The sequence below is a fragment of the Palaemon carinicauda genome, chromosome 18 (genome assembly GCF_036898095.1).
Source record: "Palaemon carinicauda isolate YSFRI2023 chromosome 18, ASM3689809v2, whole genome shotgun sequence".
NCBI lineage: Eukaryota > Metazoa > Arthropoda > Malacostraca > Decapoda > Palaemonidae > Palaemon > Palaemon carinicauda.
Window position 1 is genome coordinate 72,300,312 of NC_090742.1, and position 20,000 is coordinate 72,320,311.

The following is a 20,000-nucleotide window of genomic DNA, read 5'->3' on the forward strand; positions in this document are numbered from 1 at the left end:
ACTTGTTGAAAACAATCTTAACTCGTGTTTATATTCGGAAAAAACCCCGTCGAGAATAAATGCCTCAAGTCAAGATAATGTATATGGAAAAGAATCCGTGTTGACTGTTTCGTCAGCCCAATGTTTAGAAAATAGCTAGGATTACGAATAGCTGCATATTTTCAGGTGCAAAAAAAGTAAACCATTATATATCACCTACTGAATGGTACCATAAGTGCTAAACTTATTTTTCTAAACAATCATTCGCATACTAAACCCTTCAGAATTTAAGTCGGATTATCAAAGCATTATCCTCTCTCTCTCTCTCTCTCTCTCTCTCTCTCTCTCTCTTCTAAATATATATATATATATATATATATATACATACACACTCACATATATATATATACATACATACATACATACATACATACATAACATAACATACATATATGTGTATCACATATACACACACACACACACACACATATATATATATATATATATATAAATAGACACACACACACATATATACATATATATATATATATATATACACATACATACATAACATACATACTGTATATGTGTATCATATATATACACATACACACACACATATATATATATATATGCATATATATATACATATATATATATATATACACACACACACACATATATATATATATATATAGGTTTTTGTGTATTCTTATTAAAGACTGCAAAAACCGACACAAAAGATACATCATCAGTGCCGGTAACTGACCATATAATTTCCGCAAGCCACAAATGGTCTAGGCACTCATGACCACACCCTTGTCTTTATACTTTTCTATGTTTGATATTCTTCTTTATATATATATATATATATATACATATATATATATATACAGTATGTATATTATATATATATATATATATATATGTGTGTATATATACATTGATATATTTAATGTCACCATCAAATTCATGTTTCAATTTACTCATCAACTATATTATTATTATAACTATTATTATTATTATTATTATTATTATTATTATTATTATTATTATTATCATTATTATTATTATTATTATTATTATTATTATTATTATTATTAAACACCTTTCAAATATTTTGGTTATTGTAAACACTTAAACAAGGAATTTGTTTTGCATTGATCAATTTATTAATATTTTTTTTACACAAATACCAAGATTCATTCAAAGTATTATTATTATTATTATTATTATTATTATTATTATTATTATTATTATTTTTATTATTATTATTATTATTATTACTAGCCAAGCTACAACCCTAGTTGGAAAAGCAAGATGCTATAAGCCCAGGGGCTCCAATAGGGAAAAATAGCCCAGTGAGGAAAGGAAATAAGGAAATAAATAAATGATGAGAATAAATTAACAATAAATCATTCTAAAATCAGTAACAACGTCAAAACAGATATGTCCTATATAAACTATTAACAACGTCAAAAACAGATATGTCATAGAAGTATATATAATTATGTTTAAGTACTTGGGCAAGTATATTAATTTTTCCTAAAATTTAAAACGTCCTACTTTGGCCAGTGTATGACATTTAAGTAAAGAAAATTCCGCATAAGCATAGAGCAAAGAACACAGCTTAAATCTAAAATAAATAGTGAAAATAACCGTCGTAATAAGCAGCTCTTTTAAGAAAAGGACAATCCAAAATCAAACCATTGTTCTTTAGTCTTAGGTGGTGCCATAGCCTCTGTACCATGGTCTTCCACTGTCTTGGGTTAGAGATCTCTTGCTTGAGGGTACACTATTCTATGTATATATGGTTAGTCTCTAGGTCATTATCCTGCTTAATGGGGTAATGTCACTGTCCCTTGCCTCTGCCATTCACGAGTGGCCTTTAAACCTTTAAACCATATAAAAATAAAAAGGTTTTGAAATGCAAGTGAAAATAATATATGGATCATCATGTACATAAATATTTGAGGAAATAAAGAAAAAATAAAATATGGATCACCATATACAAAGAGGTTGCAGAATAAAAATAAAAATAGTATATATATCACCTTAAACAAAGCAGTTGTAAAATAAAAAGTAAAAATCGTATATTCATCACCATACACTAAACTATTGTAGAATAAAAATCAAAATTAGTTTATAGGTCACTATATAAAAAAAGATTGTAGAATGAAAGATAAAATTAGTAAATAGGTCACCATATACAAAAAGATTGTAGAATAAAAAGTAAAATTAGTATATGGGTCACCATATGCAAAAAAGTTGTAGCATTAAAAATTAAAAACAGTATATGGATCACCATATAAAAAAAGGTTGTAATATAAAAAGTAAAACTAGTATCTTGGTCACCATAAAGGAAAAAAGTTGTGGAATTAAAAGTAAAAATATTAAAATGGATTGGATTACCATAATACAAAAAGGTTGTAGAATAAAAGCAAAAATAATAAATGGATCAGCATATACAAAAGAGAAGACTGGTTGATAATTGAAAATATACTTTTTCCCAAACGGAAAATTTAATGATGATTTTTATATAAAATGTTACATACAACAAAAGGAGACATTAATCATTTACGAAAAATCAAGATTAAATGAAAGCTAGCAAACTTGAACCAGCGTACAAAGGCCAAGGATTATGGCGGCCGATGTGGTAACGTCCCTGACTGGTGAACGCCTGACTGGGGTTAGAGTCCCGCTCAAACTAGTTAGTTCCTTTGGTCGCTGCAACCTCACTATCCTTGCGAGCTAAACATGGGGGGTTTGGGGGAATCTATTTGTCTATCTGCTGAGTCCTCAGCAGCCATTGCCAGGACCTCCTTGATCCTAGCTTGGGTGTAGAGGGGGCTTAGGCACTGATTATATGTACAGTATATATGGTCAGTCTCTAGAGCATTGTCCTGCTCGATAGGGCAATGTCACTGTCCTTTGCCTTTGCCATTCATGAGCGGCCTTTAAACCTTTAAAAGCACACCTATTCGCTGATGAAGAGTTAGCCTATAATAATTACAAAATGAATTACGAAACAGGACGAAAAAAAGATAAATGACAATTATTTGTACCATAATTCATTAAATACCCATTTCACATGGCAGGTTGCGGTGGCCGATGTGAAAACGTCCCTGACTGGTGAACGCCAGACTGGGGTTCGAATTCTGCTCAAACGCGTTAGTTCCTTTGGTCGCTATAACCTCGCCATCCTTGTGAGCCAAAGATGGGGGGTTTGGGGGAGCCTGTAGGTCCATCTGCAGAGTCATCAGCAGCCATTACCTGGCCCTCCTTGGTCCTGGCTTGGGTGAAAAGGGGGCTTGACAGCTGATCATATGTATATATATATATATATATATATATATATAAGGTGCTATTATAGTATGCTATCTACCGTCGAATTTCTATTATAGTATGCTATCTACCGTCGAATTTCTACTATAGTATGGTATCTACCACAAAGTATGTTATCTACCATCAATGTTAATCCTCCTGTTTGATGAGGATTATCAAACAGATTACTTCTCACCAGTATGTTATCCTCATTGGACTTTAATTATAGTTTGATAATATTTATTGGTTGGACAAAATGTGTGCATAATTATAAGCAGTTTGTAGGGAAACTTTTTATTTACAAATTATTCAAAGCTCATCATACAACAATGTTACAAGTTAATCAAATGAAAAATCAAATATTACAAAACTGAAAGAAAATAATCTATGAAAAATATTCAATCAAAAATTTATTCTACTACTGCTTGTAAACATATCTTACATCAATCAAGAAAGCAGGAAATACATCTTCGCCTTTTCTCAGAACTTTCCAATTGAAACCACAACACTACACACTTCCAGACACATTAAACCAATCAGTGACAGTATTAGGTGATTTCCCAGTTAATTGCATAGTAGTGTCAATTGGGGTCTTATAAACAAAATAATAAACCAATTCGAAAATTTCAGAAAGGGGTGGTAGATAGCGAAATCGGCGGTAGATAGCATACTATAATAGCACCTATATATATATATATATATATATACATAATTATATATATATGTATATATATGTATATATATAATTCATATATATATATATATATATATATATACACATAATTATATATATATGTATATATATGTATATATATAATTCATATATATATATATATATATATATGTATATATATGTATATATGATCAGTGTCTAGGGCATTGTCTTGCTTGATAGGGCAATGTCACTGTCCCTTGCCTCTGCCATTCATGAGTGATCTTTAAACCTTAAATACATCGCTGATGGAAGATCAGTAAATTACGGAACTACTCTACTTAACATACGGTTTTTTTTTCGTCTTTATATCGCACTGCATAATACTCCATCTGCTAATTAGAAGACTTATTACTTAGGCTCCTTCTATACTAGCGACATAATCGCCGCGACTTACCTGCTTTCGAACTGCTTTGATTTTTTGCATCTATACATGGCGACGAAACTGCCGCGATTTAGGCGCCGCAGAAGCAGCTATCAACACTGCCAGCAGCAGAAGCAAAAGCAATAACAACAGCATCAAAGCCACACCGCGACAAAGTCGCCTAGTATAAACAGGCAAGCGGGTGAAACGCGGCGACATTATCGCAAACCGACGCGTTGCACCAGCCTGTCGACTAACGTGTTCGACAACCAAATACCCCGTTCACACGTTCGAACATCGCTTCAAACACTTATCTGTCGAACAGCGTTCGACGGACTGTTCAGCCACGTAAAGCCCGCTTAATAGAGTTAATTAACAAGGTACATAATTCACTCTTTAAGTCAGAAGAGGTATAATGCATTAAAAAAAAATGCCAATCATTTTTCTTTCTCGTACGGTTTGGGAATCATTATTAGACATTTATATATATATATATATATATATATATATATATATATATATATATATATATATATATATATATATATATATATATATATATGCCAGACTCTTCTAGACAGACAGAAGTGACAAGAATTTTGGAAGTCACAAGAACTTTTTAGTCTAACTGCGGAGACTCCATTTGCTTTTGGGCAGAGAGAATTAGTTTAAATATTCTTATGATATGCCTAATTTATTCTTGATTTCGTTTACCGCGTTATTGTTCACTACTGTACACCTGATGGAAGTCTGTTCCACGTATTAGCTATTTTGTATGTAATGAAATTACCTCATTGAGCGGTGTACCTTTTCAATACCAGTTTGTATAACGTTGGACAATCCAGGAATTTGGTGAACATACAACCAGTTGCTTTATGTCACCGAGAGAGAGAGAGAGAGAGAGAGAGAGAGAGAGAGAGAGAGAGAGAGAGAGATTTACTTAATTTTACATGCTATGTGACGTCAGTCGCCATTGAGTCATTCCCATAAATCACGTACTCACTTTGTCCTCAGATTTAGTAAAACTCAGTCAGCATTTTTTTTTTTTTTTTTTTTTTTTTTTGTAGAAATCGAAGAGTTTTCTTCTATGTTATTTTAGGTAACACATATTAACATAATTTTCATTTATGGCGATACGTATATTCATTACTTACGAATCTGTTTTCATATATTTTATAGTTTGATAAAGGATACTATTTTGGGTAGTAAATCTTGATTTAAGATAATTAAATACATTGCAATGTGTTATTGAAATAACCAGTATTTAGTTAGGTTATTTGTTATCATTCAGTAGGAGAAAAGTTTAGTGGCATAATTTTCTATAATTCCTTTACTCCAATGATTGAATTTTCCTGGACTGAATTTACCATGTAATGGTAAAATTTTCGAGAAAGATACATATTTTTTATTAATATGAGATACTGAATATTGAAATTAACATCAAACAGACTAGATAAAAAAAATATTTTCATATAACCTGACAAAATAGCAAATTTAATACGAAAAAGCAATGAAAATATTTGGCAAATACTGGGAATGCAATATATCAAGTTCTGCTACAACCCTAGTTGAAAAAGCAGGATGCTGTAAGCCCAGGGGCCCCAACCGGGAAAATAGCCCCGTGAGGAAAGGAAATAAAGAAAAATAAAATATTTTAAGTATAGTAACAACATTAAAATAAATATTTCCTATATAAACTATAACAAGACAAGAGGAAGAGACTTAGATAGAAGTGTGCCCGAGTGTACCCTCAAGCAAGAGAACTCTAACCCAAGACAGTGGAAGACCATAGTACAGAGGCTAAGGCACTACCTAAGACTAGAGAACAATGGTTTGATTTTGGAGTGTCCTTCTCCTAGAAGAACTGCTTACCATAGCTAAAGAGTCTCTTCTATCCTTACCAAGAGGAAAGTAGCCACTGAATAATTACAGTACAGTTGTCAACCACTTGGGTGAAGAAGAATTGTTTGACGATCTCAGTGTTGTCAGGAGTATGAGGACAGAGGAGAATCTGTAAAGAATAGGCCAGACTATTCGGTGCCTATGTAAGCAAAGGGAAAGAACCGTAACCAGAGAGAAAGGTTCTATGTAGTACTGTCTGGCCGGTCAAAGGACCCCATAACTCTCTGGCGTAGTATCTCAACGGGCGGTTGCTGCCCAGGCCAACCTACTACCTACAAACGTTGTTATGATGGCGAAGAGGATAAACAATTGGGCTGTTGCTTAAGCTGACACAATATGAGAGAGAGAGAGAGAGAGAGAGAGAGAGAGAGAGAGAGAGAGAATTTAAATGATACATAACTTATTATTCCTTCGGTCACCAGTCGGTCATTTTTTGGGGAGTCTGTTGCTATTTGTGATGTCCGAAAATACCTTTATATTCTATTCATGTAAGACCTTTCATCTCTAACGCTGTTTGAAGTTATTATATTGTGACATTTCTGGATATTCGTGGGGACGAATGAGAGAGAGAGAGAGAGAGAGAGAGAGAGAGAGAGAGAGAGAGAGAGAGAGAGAGAGAGAGTTCCCCCTATGATCTATGAAGAATTATGATTATCCATGGGTTAGAGTTCTCTTGCTTAAGGTTACACGCAGGCACGCTATTCTATCTAATTTTTCTTCCTCTTGATTTGTTAAAATTTTTTTGGAGTTTATATAGGAAATATTTATTTTAATGTTGTTACTGTTCTTAAAATATTTTATTTTTCCTTGTTTCCTTTCCTCACTGGGCTATTTTCCCAGTTGGGGCTCCTGGGCTTATAGCATCCTGCTTTTTCCAACTAGGTTGTAGCTTAACAAATAATAATAATAATAATAATAATAATAATAATAATAATAATAATAATAATAATAATTAAGAGTTATGATAAAAGGTTTAGGTGGTATAACGGAAAAATGCTTTTACACCAGAAAGTTATAAACAGAAACCTTAATCGAACATTTAAAAAAATCTTAAATCTGTATATATTACTTTTCCCAATGTTTACATACTTGATGCTAGTAATGAAACCACTTTGGTTTCATAAAACTTAAGAGCGTGGCTACATCATTTGAAAAGATGGACATATATATCATAAATCATAAATGATAAAAAAAAAAGGAATAGGAAAATATTACTGAATATTTCCAGTCACTCTATCAGAGTGAAATGATTAAAATGCAGAAATAGTAAAAAATAAATAAAATGGAAATTACCTGGATATGGTCCCAATTGGGTAGAAATGAAACATTGAGTTACCAAGATATTACGAGCACTAGGGTTGTGGTGCCCGATCCGGTAACGTTCATGACTGGTGAGTGCCAGACTGGAGTTCAAGTCTTGCTCAAACTCATCAGTTACTTTGGTCACTGCAACCTCACCATCCTTGTGAGCTAATGATGGGGTGTTTGAGGGAGCCTATAGGTCTATCTGCTGAGTCATCAGCAGCCATTACCTGGCCCTCCATAGTCCTAGCTTGGGTGGAGAGGGGGCTTAGGCGCTGATCATATGTGTATATGGTCAGTCTCTAGGGAATTGCTCAGCATGATAGGGCAATGTAACTGTCCCTTACCTCTGCCATTCATGTACGGCCTTTAAACCATTAGGTTTAAGGGAACATTAGGAAACCCTGATTATAATAAGCTAAGTACAGGGCCTGGGGGTAAGTTTTTATGTACGAAATCTCTCTCTCTCTCTCTCTCTCTCTCTCTCTCTCTCTCTCTCTCTCTCTCTCTCGAATCCTTGATATGAATTTATAATGTTATAATAGTTAACCTGTTAAAACTTTGAAGCGTACCTGGGAAAATTATTTATTACCAAAAACAGAGCTGTACTATATTTAATCAATTATGCATTTTATCAATAATCAGTTCTAAAACTAATATTGAGTTACTTATTCTTTATTTACAAGTAATCTCCTATGAAAAATATAACAAGAGAGAGAGAGAGAGAGAGAGAGAGAGAGAGAGAGAGAGAGAGAGAGAGAGAGAGAGAGAGAGCTTAGCAATAGGTAATGGAAACCTACAGCATTTATGTCATTCATCTCCCTATATAATAAAGATTAAGTGTCTGGCTATATATATATATCTATATATATATATATATATATATATATATATATATATATATATATATATATATATATATATATATATATATACATATATATATATGTATATATATATATATATATATATATATATATATATATATATATATATATATATATATATTCCGGTCACGCTTAGCGGCATTGCCAACGTAAAACTACTCGATTTCTCCCTGTCTCTAGGGTGGGGGGGGGAGAGTAGTCATACCTGGGGAGAGGGGGTGCATGCGTGTGCATCTTTTTAAATATTTAGCCGTCATTTCTTATGGTCTGCGTACATTAGTTTAAAAATAAGAAAAACTCATTGTAGATAACTTATGAAATGAAGTATAATCTTAATTCAAAGAAAATTAGTGAAGAAGTTTTATATCATTATTCATCAGCTCATACATTTACATATGAGAATTTTTCTTTGCAAAACATGGACATTCTTAAAATAACTGCACAGAAAGATACTATGCTTTCAAAAATACCTCTTGAAAGCATCAATAGATTATAAGCCCCGGCTCTTCGTCGAAAGAAATGGCGACAAATTTAGCTGCTTCTATTCTTGCTGAATAATAAATACATAATGAAATATTGATATCAATGTTGGGCAAGTCGTATTCTCCTTTTTATAACTTCTTTCAACCACGAGAGTTCAGTAACTTCTCTTCCTTGTAACGAAAGATTGAACACAAAGGGAGAGGGATATGATTTTGTGCAGGAGACAGAATCAGTGATGTAGGTGAACTTACAGATCAAGTCATAATTCACTTGATATCGATTTATCTCCCTCGCTTCACGAATTCCCAAAAAGGTCACAGCTCCAGAAAATGCCATCACACATCTTGATTCCCTTCGGCAGACACCATTTTACAAATATCACAAAGAAATCGTGTTGTAATGAAATATTTCACGATTATTGCCATATGACGTAATGTTGTAATGAAATATTTCACAAATATTGCCATACGACGTAATGTTGTAATAAAATATTTCACGAATATTGCCATATGATGTAATGTTGTAATGAAATATTTCACGAATATTGCCATATGACGTAATGTTGTAATTAAATATTTCACGATTATTGCCATATGACGTAATGTTGTAATGAAATATTTCAGGATTATTGCCATATGACGTAATGTTGTACTGAAACATTTCACGATTATTGCCATATGACGTAATGTTGTAATGAAATATTTCACGAATATTGCCATATGACGTAATGTTGTAATGAAATATTTCACGAATATTGCCATATGACGTAATGTTGTCATGAAATATTTCACGAATATTGCCATATGACGTAATGTTGTCATGAAATATTTCACGAATATTGCCATATGACGTAATGTTGTAATGAAATATTTTACGATTATTGCCATATGACGTGATGTTGTAATGAAATATTTTACGATTATTGCCATATGACGTGATGTTGTCATGAAATATTTCACGAATATTGCCATATGACGTGATGTTGTAATGAAATATTTCACGAATATTGCCATATGACGTAATGTTGTCATGAAATATTTCACGAATATTGCCATATGACGTAATGTTGTAATGAAATATTTCACGAATATTGCCATATGACGTGATGTTGTAATGAAATATTTCACGAATATTGCCATATGACGTAATGTTGTAATGAAATATTTTACGATTATTGCCATATGACGTAATGTTGTAATGAAATATTTCACGAATATTGCCATATGACAGCATAAGTCAAGGGAATTTTATTATAATTCATAGTTATATGTAGGCAAATCTGAGTATCCAAGAACAAGAAAAATCTCGAAATGTTACTATAACCCAAATACCTGAGTGGTTCACTATGTGAAAAAAAAAAACCGTAATTTTAGTCAGAAATTATCCGTAGAAAATATATTGTTCTCAGCCATATTTCAGTTAAATACAGTCGACCGTAATTTTTACCCTACTTTGTTAATATCTCGAGTTGGTGACCGTAATAACACTCCTTTACGTCAATATATCTGTTTTTAAAACGGCCAATGCCTGGCAACATTTATTCAAGGATTTTTACCGTTTTTACGGCAAATTTTCAACAGTGGAGTTTTGTTGGATAATATTTAAAAGGACTTTATGTTCTATATACAAACTAACACACCCAAGCTTTAATTTATGTGAAGAAATATAAAGACTGCATATAAGCTGAATCACTAATAATATAAAAATTGTTAGAGAAATCACATTCTGATTTAATCATAAATTTAAGTAAATCAAGATACGGATTCAGATTAAAGACCAAGTCTAAAACCAGACTTGGATCTAATAAAGTGCCAAACTAGATTTAAAAGGAAAAGTAAGCATAAAATAAGATTTAAATCAAATTAAAAGCTAAAAGCTGGAATTGCAGGTCCAGATGAAATGATAACCAGATATCTGATTCTCAGTATATAGCACAGAAAGAAACCAGATTCAGGTTACTAAGATAGAAACGACTAGTAGACAACCAGATTTATATTGATAATGAAAATAAACTCCTGCTTCGCATGAACTGAAAGTCATAAACTCGACTTAAGTTGAATAGACAGTCAGGAATCGGATTTAGACTAGGTAGTTATCCATTAACTATATTAAAACTAGAGGGGCACTCAGTAAAGAGCATGCTGTGACGGGCCGAGAGAAGGTTGTGACTCAAAGGCAGGATGCAAGCAACTGAGTAAATTTATTATAGAACACTCTCCTTTATATACAAAAGCTCAAAGCAACAAGAAATTTCATGTTTGAAAAACAGACAATGTTACAGAGGAAAAAAGCAGACATGTTTAATATGGTTCATTTTAGTGCGAGGGAACAGCGAAGGTACTAGCATAATATATACACAAAATGAACTATGTACGATCGTGTGACACACGGTTGGTACAAAGCCTTCAACACGCCAAGCAATCTTATTTTGCTCTCATCTCCACTGCGTACTTGTACATAGATGTATTTTCTTCAGAATCTACTGGATTTGTCCTTGGATCATATCCCCCATGTCCACAAAATTTCGTTGAAATTGGTTCGGTAGTTTTTGAGTAATGATGTTCACAAACAGAAAATAAACTATCAAAATATTTGCCATTTACTCAACATTTCGATTATTTTCAAACTACTGCTGCGTACTTGTACTTTGATGTACTTTATTCAAAATATCACTGATTTATCCTTGGGTCATACTTACCAAGACCAAGTTTGGCCAAATTCGGCACAGTAGTTTTTGTGTAAAGTTGCTCACGAGCATATTAATAAATAAATAAACAGGGGTGAACATGTACCCTTCGCAAAAATTCGATTTTGGCGAAGGCAATTACGTAATAATTCAGAAACTAGCATCAAATTAGGTAGTAAGTCAGGTTTAAATTCAAATTCAAATACAATAATAAGCCAGATGAAAGATTCATATCAAATACCAGGTTCATTAGAAATGAACCTGGTAGGATTAGTCACATTAGGGAAGAGTTCCAATTAAATACTAAGTAAGAAATCTGTAAAGATTTAAAGGTCACTCATGAATGGCAGAGGCAAGGGACAATGACATTGCCCTATCAAGCAGGACAATGCCCTAGAACCTAGAGACTGACCATATATACAAATGATCAGCACCCAAGCCCCCTCTCCACCCAAGCTAGGACCAATGAGGGCCAGACAATGGGTGCTGATGATTCAGCAAATATGACATTGCCCTATCAAGCAGAACAATGCCCTAGGGCCTAGAGACTGACCATATATACATATGATCAGCACCCAAGCCCCCTCTCCACCCAAGTAAGGACCAATGAGGGCCAGGCAATGGGTGCTGATGACTCAGCAAATAGACCTATAGGCTCCCCAAAATACCCAATCCTTAGCTCAAAAGAATGGTGAGGTTCCAACGACCAAAGGAACTAACGAGTTTGAGAGGGACTCAAACCCAAGTCTGGCGTTCACCATTCAGGGACGTTACCACATCGGCCGGTCAGAAATGAGATTGAGATTAAAGAATGTAGGAAACTAGACTTAGATAAGAAGGATAATCCAAAGCTTAATTACAGAAAGATTCATATAAAATTATACTTAAAATCGATTTAAATGGCACTACTGTAGAAACTAGATTATTGGGACACAGCCAAGTTAAATAATACACATTATACCATAAAAAAAAAATCTACAAAAATCAGAAAACAGTTAATCAGCTAAGCCTGAGATTATTAATCATAATTCTATCTCGTAAAAAAAAAAATGGTAGGAATCAAATCTTATAATATGACTCAAATGGAGAATATATATATATATATATATATATATATATATATATATATATATATATATATATATATATATATATATATATATATATATATATGTATATATATATATATATATATATATATATATATATATATATATATATATATATATATATAAAGAAAACTCATTAATTTCAATCATCAAGAAAAAATTATTCACTTCGTAACAGAATAAAAATTTACTTCAAATTAGAGGCAAGAAATATCAAAATTAGATAGATTAGATTAGAAATACGCTTAAGATTAAATCATAAATATGAATTAGGCTATAATACTACTAGGTTACAATAGATACCCGCTTTAAATTAGACAAGGAATCATCTTACGAACTAAAGCAACAATCCAATACGGACTGAATCAGAAACCAGATTCAATACAGTTAATTCCCTATTTCATCTTTTTTAATTTCATCATAAATGCATGTTTTTCTAATTTGTGTTTCACCCAATTTTGCCCGAAATGTTTTACGTAAACAATCTATTTTGTGGGTTTTCACCATACCATTCTACTCTCCCAATAATATCGATGAAAAATATCCAATATCAAACCATTTAAACTATTGCCTTACCTTTGTATTCAGGCGTACTTCTGACGTAACTAAGTAATTGCTTCTATATTGGAGAATTTGCATTAATAGTTACCCAACGATATCTTACTTTTATGACTGGCTATTTGGCTAATACGAACATATTAATACTGCAGAATGGCGACGAAAACAGGTTATTTCCTACACCCCGTGCAATCCTCTTCACACACCAGTTTAAGGGAGGGTGAATGAGGACAGGACAAGTAGTGCATTTTCAGAATCCATTTACAAACACACAAACACACACACACACACATATATATATATATATATATATATATATATATATATATATGTGTGTGTGTGTGTGTGTGTGTGTGTGTGTGTGTGTGCGTAAAGGGTAGGAGATTTGCAGTGTGGTGTAAAATTGGACTACTACTTCATTTCGGAGTCTCTGGATATTTCTGATTTTTTATAGGCTTAAATTTCCTTTCATTCTTTCACACACAAATATATATATATATATATATATATATATATATATATATATATATATATATATATATTTTATATATATATATATACATATATATACATATATTTGTGTGTGTATGTATTACGAGTATGTAGCTTGTATCTACAAGCTAAGCTGGTAATAGTTATACAATCAACATTCCGCTGTTATCATATCCAAAGCAGAGACGTCAACAGAAGAACAGTTTTCATAACTCAAACAACCGTCGGTTCTCAATTATAACTTTCACAAAAGAAAGGTGCGACAAATCTGTTTGTTTCTTTTGATTTACGAATGTTGACCCATTTCCGAAAATTTCACTTAATGGGTCCTAATGAAATTTCGCACGGATATTCTGTCCAGCTTACTATTTACATTTAGTTTCCAGTTCGTATATATTCTACTGGGCATACGTAGGTCAATGATTAATATTGCATGATCATTTAATAACTCTCTATATGACTCTTCTTGTGAAAGTATGCTATGAATGAGAAAGGAAAATCATAATAAAGCTAAAAATCAACAAATACACATATTTTATGAATTTTGCTACACAGTGAAGTACTGATGCAAGATATTACATTCGAGGCTTTATTGAATGGGTTAATCAACAACTGACCATATCCATTTAACTAAAAATACACAGAGTATGGCATTTATACACAATGAGAAAGCTTTCGATTCACTCAAAACTTCAGCAGTAATGAAAGGCCTTCAAAGACAAGGTAAATCTTATGATAGGAAAGGTGACCCAACCAAAGTATATCATAACTTTAAGATACTGAACCAAAATATCTAAAAGAATGCCTAAAAAAACTAGAACTAGAAACAAATGTTACCATAAGACATATGAGTGACAAACATAGGCTATCTGAACCAAGAACAAATAGTAAATTTGGTGAAAGGGCTTTCAGCTACTGTGCGCCTAGACATTATAATAAACTGCCAACTGAAATGAAGGACTTAAAGGGAGTAATTGAATTTAAGAAGAAACTAAAGACATTACTTTTCACAAGATCATATGATTTGGAAGATGCCACAATAAAAGAATTGTATAAGTTATAATGAAAATGTTTCGTTAGATGATTGATATGGACCCGCCCGAGAAGTAGTTCACCCGACTTCAGTGGAGGGTTGGATTTAAACCCAAAACAAGTAAAACAAGTAACTGAATTCGTAAATTTTGTTAGCTAACGCTGACATCAATATGGACGCTTATTTGAATCATTTGTTGACTTACTGTTAGCAGCCAGTACTTCGCCACTTCTTCCCTTCCAATTAGCCGTCATAAATAACCTTTAAATACGTTGTTCTTTATTTACCTTTAAATGTTCCATTTGCTATGAAATTAATTTAATACATATTTTTTATGAAGGTTTTGTTGAACAATGGTTTATATTCAAACTTAAATTGAATTTTATGCATAAAGCTGTTATTTACTCCTTCACAATAGAAACAATCACCCTCTAGCAACATTACTTAACATGTTATTTAATAAAAATAATAGTTCGGTATTCGTTTTCCTACTACTGTAATGATGCTTCCCCCCCCCCGCCCCCCTTCGCTCTCTCTCTCTCTCTCTCTCTCTCTCTCTCTCTCTCTCTCTCTCTCTCTCTCTCTCTCTCTCTCTCACAAGGATCATGTAACTTCATATACATAAAAATCCAGTAGGAAATGATAAAATGCTTTAGTACCTAGCGCTTTCGTGCTTTTTGATACACAATTCTTCAAGGGTACAATAAAAGTGAGGTACAGTTGACAAACAATAAGTAAAATAAGATAAAATACACAAAAAGATTTGACCATTAAAAGAAATGATAGAAAAACCTTGTCATCTAACTCGCAATGTCAAGTAATCAAACAACCCAGAGCCAATATTAGAACTTGAACGTAATGTGATCATAAACACAAAACAGGTAAACTTTACGTAAAGTACAAATTTTGGCATTGGGTTGTTTGATTGTTTGACAACGCTAGTTAGCTACCATTTCTTTTATTTTTCAACTCTCTTTTTTTATTTGATCTTATTTTACTTATTGTCGTCATTCTACTGTATTTCACTTCTTTATTGCACCCTGAAAAAGTAAGTATTCAAATGCACAAAAGCGCTAGGTACTAAAGCATTTCATTATTTCCTACTGGCTTTTGCTATCTATCTATCTATCTATCTATCTATCTATCTATCTATATATATATATATATATATATATATATATATATATATATATATACAAATATATAAATATATATATATATATATATATATATATATATATATATATATATATATATATATATATATGCCCCCTGTGGCCGCGGGGGCATAAAACAATTAGAATAGCGCCAACGTTATCCCTGCGTGTCGTAAGAGGCGACTAAAAGGGACGGGACGAGGGGGCTGGGAACCACCTCTCCTGTATAAAAAAAAAATCCTGTGAGACAGCAACAAAGAGATGGAGCTGGGGGGAGAGTGACTGCTCCCCGCACTCTAGTTTTGGGGTGTTTGAATGTGCGTGGATGTAGTACGATAGAGAGTAAAAGATGTGAGATTGGAAGTATGTTTAGAAGTAGAAGGATGGATGTATTGGCCTTGTGTGAGACAAAGATGAAAGGAAAGGGTGAAGTGATGTTTGGTGAAATGTCTGGTAGAGTGTCTGGGATTGAAAGGGGAAGAGTGAGAGAGGGTGTGGCTTTATTGCTGAGTGAATGGATGACAGGTAAAGTAGTGGAATGGAAGGAGATATTATCTAGGTTAATGTGGGTAAGGGTTAGGTTGGGTAGAGAATGTTGGACGTTTGTTAGTGCGTATGGGCCAGGTAGTGAGAAAAGTGAAGAAGAGCGGAATGAGTTCTGGAATGAATTAACTAGGTGTGTAGAAGGACTGGGTAGAAGGAATTATGTAGTTGTCATGGGTGACTTAAATGCTTGAGTGGGCGCTGGAGAGGTAGAAGGTGCCATTGGGAAGTATGGCGTACCAGGTGAAAATGAGAGTGGTGAGAGACTGGTAGATATGTGTGTTGAACAAGAGATGGTAATAAGTGCTAGCTTTTTTAAAAAGAAAGATAAAAATAACTATACATGGGTAAGAGTGGCAAATGGAAGAGTAGTAGAAAGGGCATTAATGGATTATGTGTTGATATCTAAAAGAATGTTTGGAAGATTGAAAGACATGCACGTGTTTAGGGGTATGGCTAACGGTATGTCTGATCATTTTTTGGTGGAAGGAAAATTAGTTGTAGCAAAAGAGTGGGGGAATAGAGTGGGTGGATGTAAAAGGGAGCTTGTGAGGGTTGAAGAGCTAATAAAACCGGAGGTAAAAAGTAAATATCAGGAAAGGTTGAAAATGGCATATGACGAGGTGAGAGTAAGAGGAACTGGTAATTTAGAGGAGGAGTGGAAGTTAGCAAAAGAAAATTTTGTTGGGATTGCAAGTGATGTATGTTGGCAAGAAGGTGGTTGGAGGCAGCATGAGGAAGGGCAGTGAATGGTGGAATGAAGGAGTGAAGGTAAAAGTGGAAGAGAAAAAGAGGGCTTTTGAAGAATGGCTGCAGAGTAATAATATAGAGAAGTATGAAAAATATAGAGAGAAAAAGGTGGAAGTAAAGCGCAAGGTACGTGAGGCAAAGAGGGCAGCTGACCTGAGGTGGGGTTAGGGACTGGATCAGTCATATGAAGAGAATAAGAAGAAGTTTTGGAAAGAAGTGAAGAGAGTAAGAAAGGCCGGCGCAAGAATTGAAAAGACAGTGAAAGATGGAAATGGAAGGTTGTTAAAAGGAGAGGAGGCAAGGAAAAGGTGGGCGGAATATTTTGAAAGTTTGCTGAATGTTAAGGATAATAGGGAGGCAGATATAATTGCTGTTCCAGGTGTTGAGGTGCCAGTGATGGGAGATGAGAATGAGAGAGAGATTACAATAGAGGAAGTGAGGAGAGCACTAGATGAAACGAGAGTAGGAAAAGCATCTGGTATGGATGGTGTTGAAGGAAGGGGGTGTGACTGTACTTGAATGGTTGGTGAGATTGTTTAAAATGTGTTTTGTGTTGTCAATGGTACCAGTAGATTGGGTCTGTGCATGTATTGTACCACTATATAAGGGTAAGGGAGATGTGCATGAGTGTTGTAATTCAAGAGGTATTAGTTTGTTGAGTGTAGTTGGAAAAGTGTATGGTAGAGTACTGATTAATAGGATTAAGGATAAAACAGAGAATGCAATCTTGGAAGTACAGGGTGGTTTTAGAAGAGGTAGGGGTTGTATGAATCAGATTTTTACAGTTAGGCAGATATGCGAGAAATATTTAGCAAAAGGTAAGGAGGTGTATGTTGCGTTTATGGATCTGGAGAAAGCATATGATAGAGTTGATAGGGAAGCAATGTGGAATGTGATGAGGTTATACGGAGTTGGTGGAAGGTTGTTGCAAGCAGTGAAAAGTTTCTACAAGGGTAGTAAAGCATGTGTTAGAATAGGAAATGAAGTGAGCAATTGGTTTCCGGTGAGAGTGGGGCTGAGACAGGGATGTGTGATGTCGCCGTGGTTGTTTAACTTGTATGTTCATGGAGTGGTGAGAGAGGTGAATGCTCGAGTGCTTGGACGAGGATTAAAACTGGTAGGCGAGAATGATCATGAATGGGAGGTAAATCAGTTGTTGTTTGCGGATGATACTGTACTGGTAGCTTGACCGACTAGTGACAGAATTTGGAAAGGTGTGTGAGAGAAGGAAGTTGAGAGTTAATGTGGGTAAGAGTAAGGTTATGAGATGTACGAGAAGGGAAGGTGGTGCAAGGTTGAATGTCATGTTGAATGGAGAGTTACTTGAGGAGGTGGATCAGTTTAAGTACTTAGGGTCTGTTGTTGCAGAAAATGGTGGAGTGGAAGCAGATGTACGTCAGAGAGTCAATGAAGGTTGCAAAGTGTTGGGGGCAGTTAAGGGAGTAGTAAAAAATAGAGGGTTGGGCATGAATGTAAAGAGAGTTCTATATGAGAAAGTGATTGTACCAACTGTGATGTATGGATCGGAGTTGTGGGGAATGAAAGTGATGGAGAGTCAGAAATTGAATGTGTTTGAGATGAAGTGTCTGAGGAGTATGGCTGGTGTATCTCGAGTAGATAGGGTTAGGAACGAAGTGGTGAGGGTTAGAACGGGTGTAAGAAATGAGTTAGCGGCTAGAGTGGATATGAATGTGTTGAGGTGGTTTGGCCATGTTGAGAGAATGGAAAGTGGCTGTCTGCTAAAGAAGGTGATGAATGCAAGAGTTGATGAGAGAAGTACAAGAGGAAGGCCAAGGTTTGGGTGGATGGATGGTGTGAAGAAAGCTCTGGATGATAGGAGGATAGATGTGAGAGAGGCAAGAGAGCGTGCTAGAAATAGGAATGAATGGCGAGAGATTGTGACGCAGTTCCGGTAGGCCCTGCTGCTTCCTCCGGTGCCTTAGATGACCACGGAGGTAGCAGCAGTAGGGGACTCAGCAGTATGAAGCTTCATCTGTGGTGGAAAATGTGGGAGGTTGGGCTGTGGCACCCTAGCAGTACCAGCTGAACTCGGCTGAGTCCCTGGTTAGGCTGGAGGAACATAGAGAGTAGAGGTCCCCTTTTTTGTTTTGTTTCTTGTTGATGTCGGCTACCCCCCAAAATTGGGGAAAGTGCCTTGGTATATGGATGGATATACATATATATATATATATTATATGTATATGAATATATATATATATATATATATATATATATATATATATATATATATATATATATATATATATATATATTCTCACGAAGCTGGTCTAATGAAGATTAAATACTGTTGTTTGTTAAAGATTTTATTTATATTTCATTTTTGCATTGAAGAGAGGTTAGCCAGCTCTTAAGATGAGTTCTTCTCAAGTAGATGTAAGTTTATTGTAATTACGTAAGACTTTCGTCGTTAATTTTATTTTATTCTTTATTGAAGTCGGCGGTATATGTATATTAACGTTATTTTTAAGAATTAACTTTTTTATCTCATGTAATTTTGTTACGAAGTATTAAATAACTGTTTGAGAGTGTTATGTGACCATACAAGATAGGAACAAGGGCTTATGTAATGTTCTTTTATATTTCTATGAGGTATTGCATCATGTTTCTGAGAGAATACGCAATATGCCATGCGCTTTGGAAAATTCACGAAAAACCTAGTGATAGAATGTTATCTTTTTTTTTATTTCGGGGACAAAGA

At 34.0% G+C, this 20,000-nt stretch overlaps 2 protein-coding genes across 2 annotated transcripts in view; one reads left to right on the forward strand and one right to left on the reverse strand.

The window, feature by feature from the left end:
- Positions 1–20,000, forward strand: part of LOC137657110 (transmembrane protein 45B-like) — an 88,022-nt gene that overhangs the window by 8,412 nt on the left and 59,610 nt on the right. The gene's annotated exons all lie outside the window — the stretch shown is intronic.
- On the reverse strand, positions 9,332–10,186 carry LOC137657360 (uncharacterized). Its single transcript, XM_068391697.1, has one exon. The coding sequence runs from the start codon at positions 10,184–10,186 to the stop codon at positions 9,332–9,334; it is 855 nt and encodes a 284-aa protein (XP_068247798.1).

What these genes read in the sequence shown, in the direction of transcription:
- LOC137657360 (XM_068391697.1), bottom strand. Translation starts at nt 10,186, where the DNA reads ATGCTGTCATATGGCAATATTCGTGAAATATTTCATTACAACATTACG.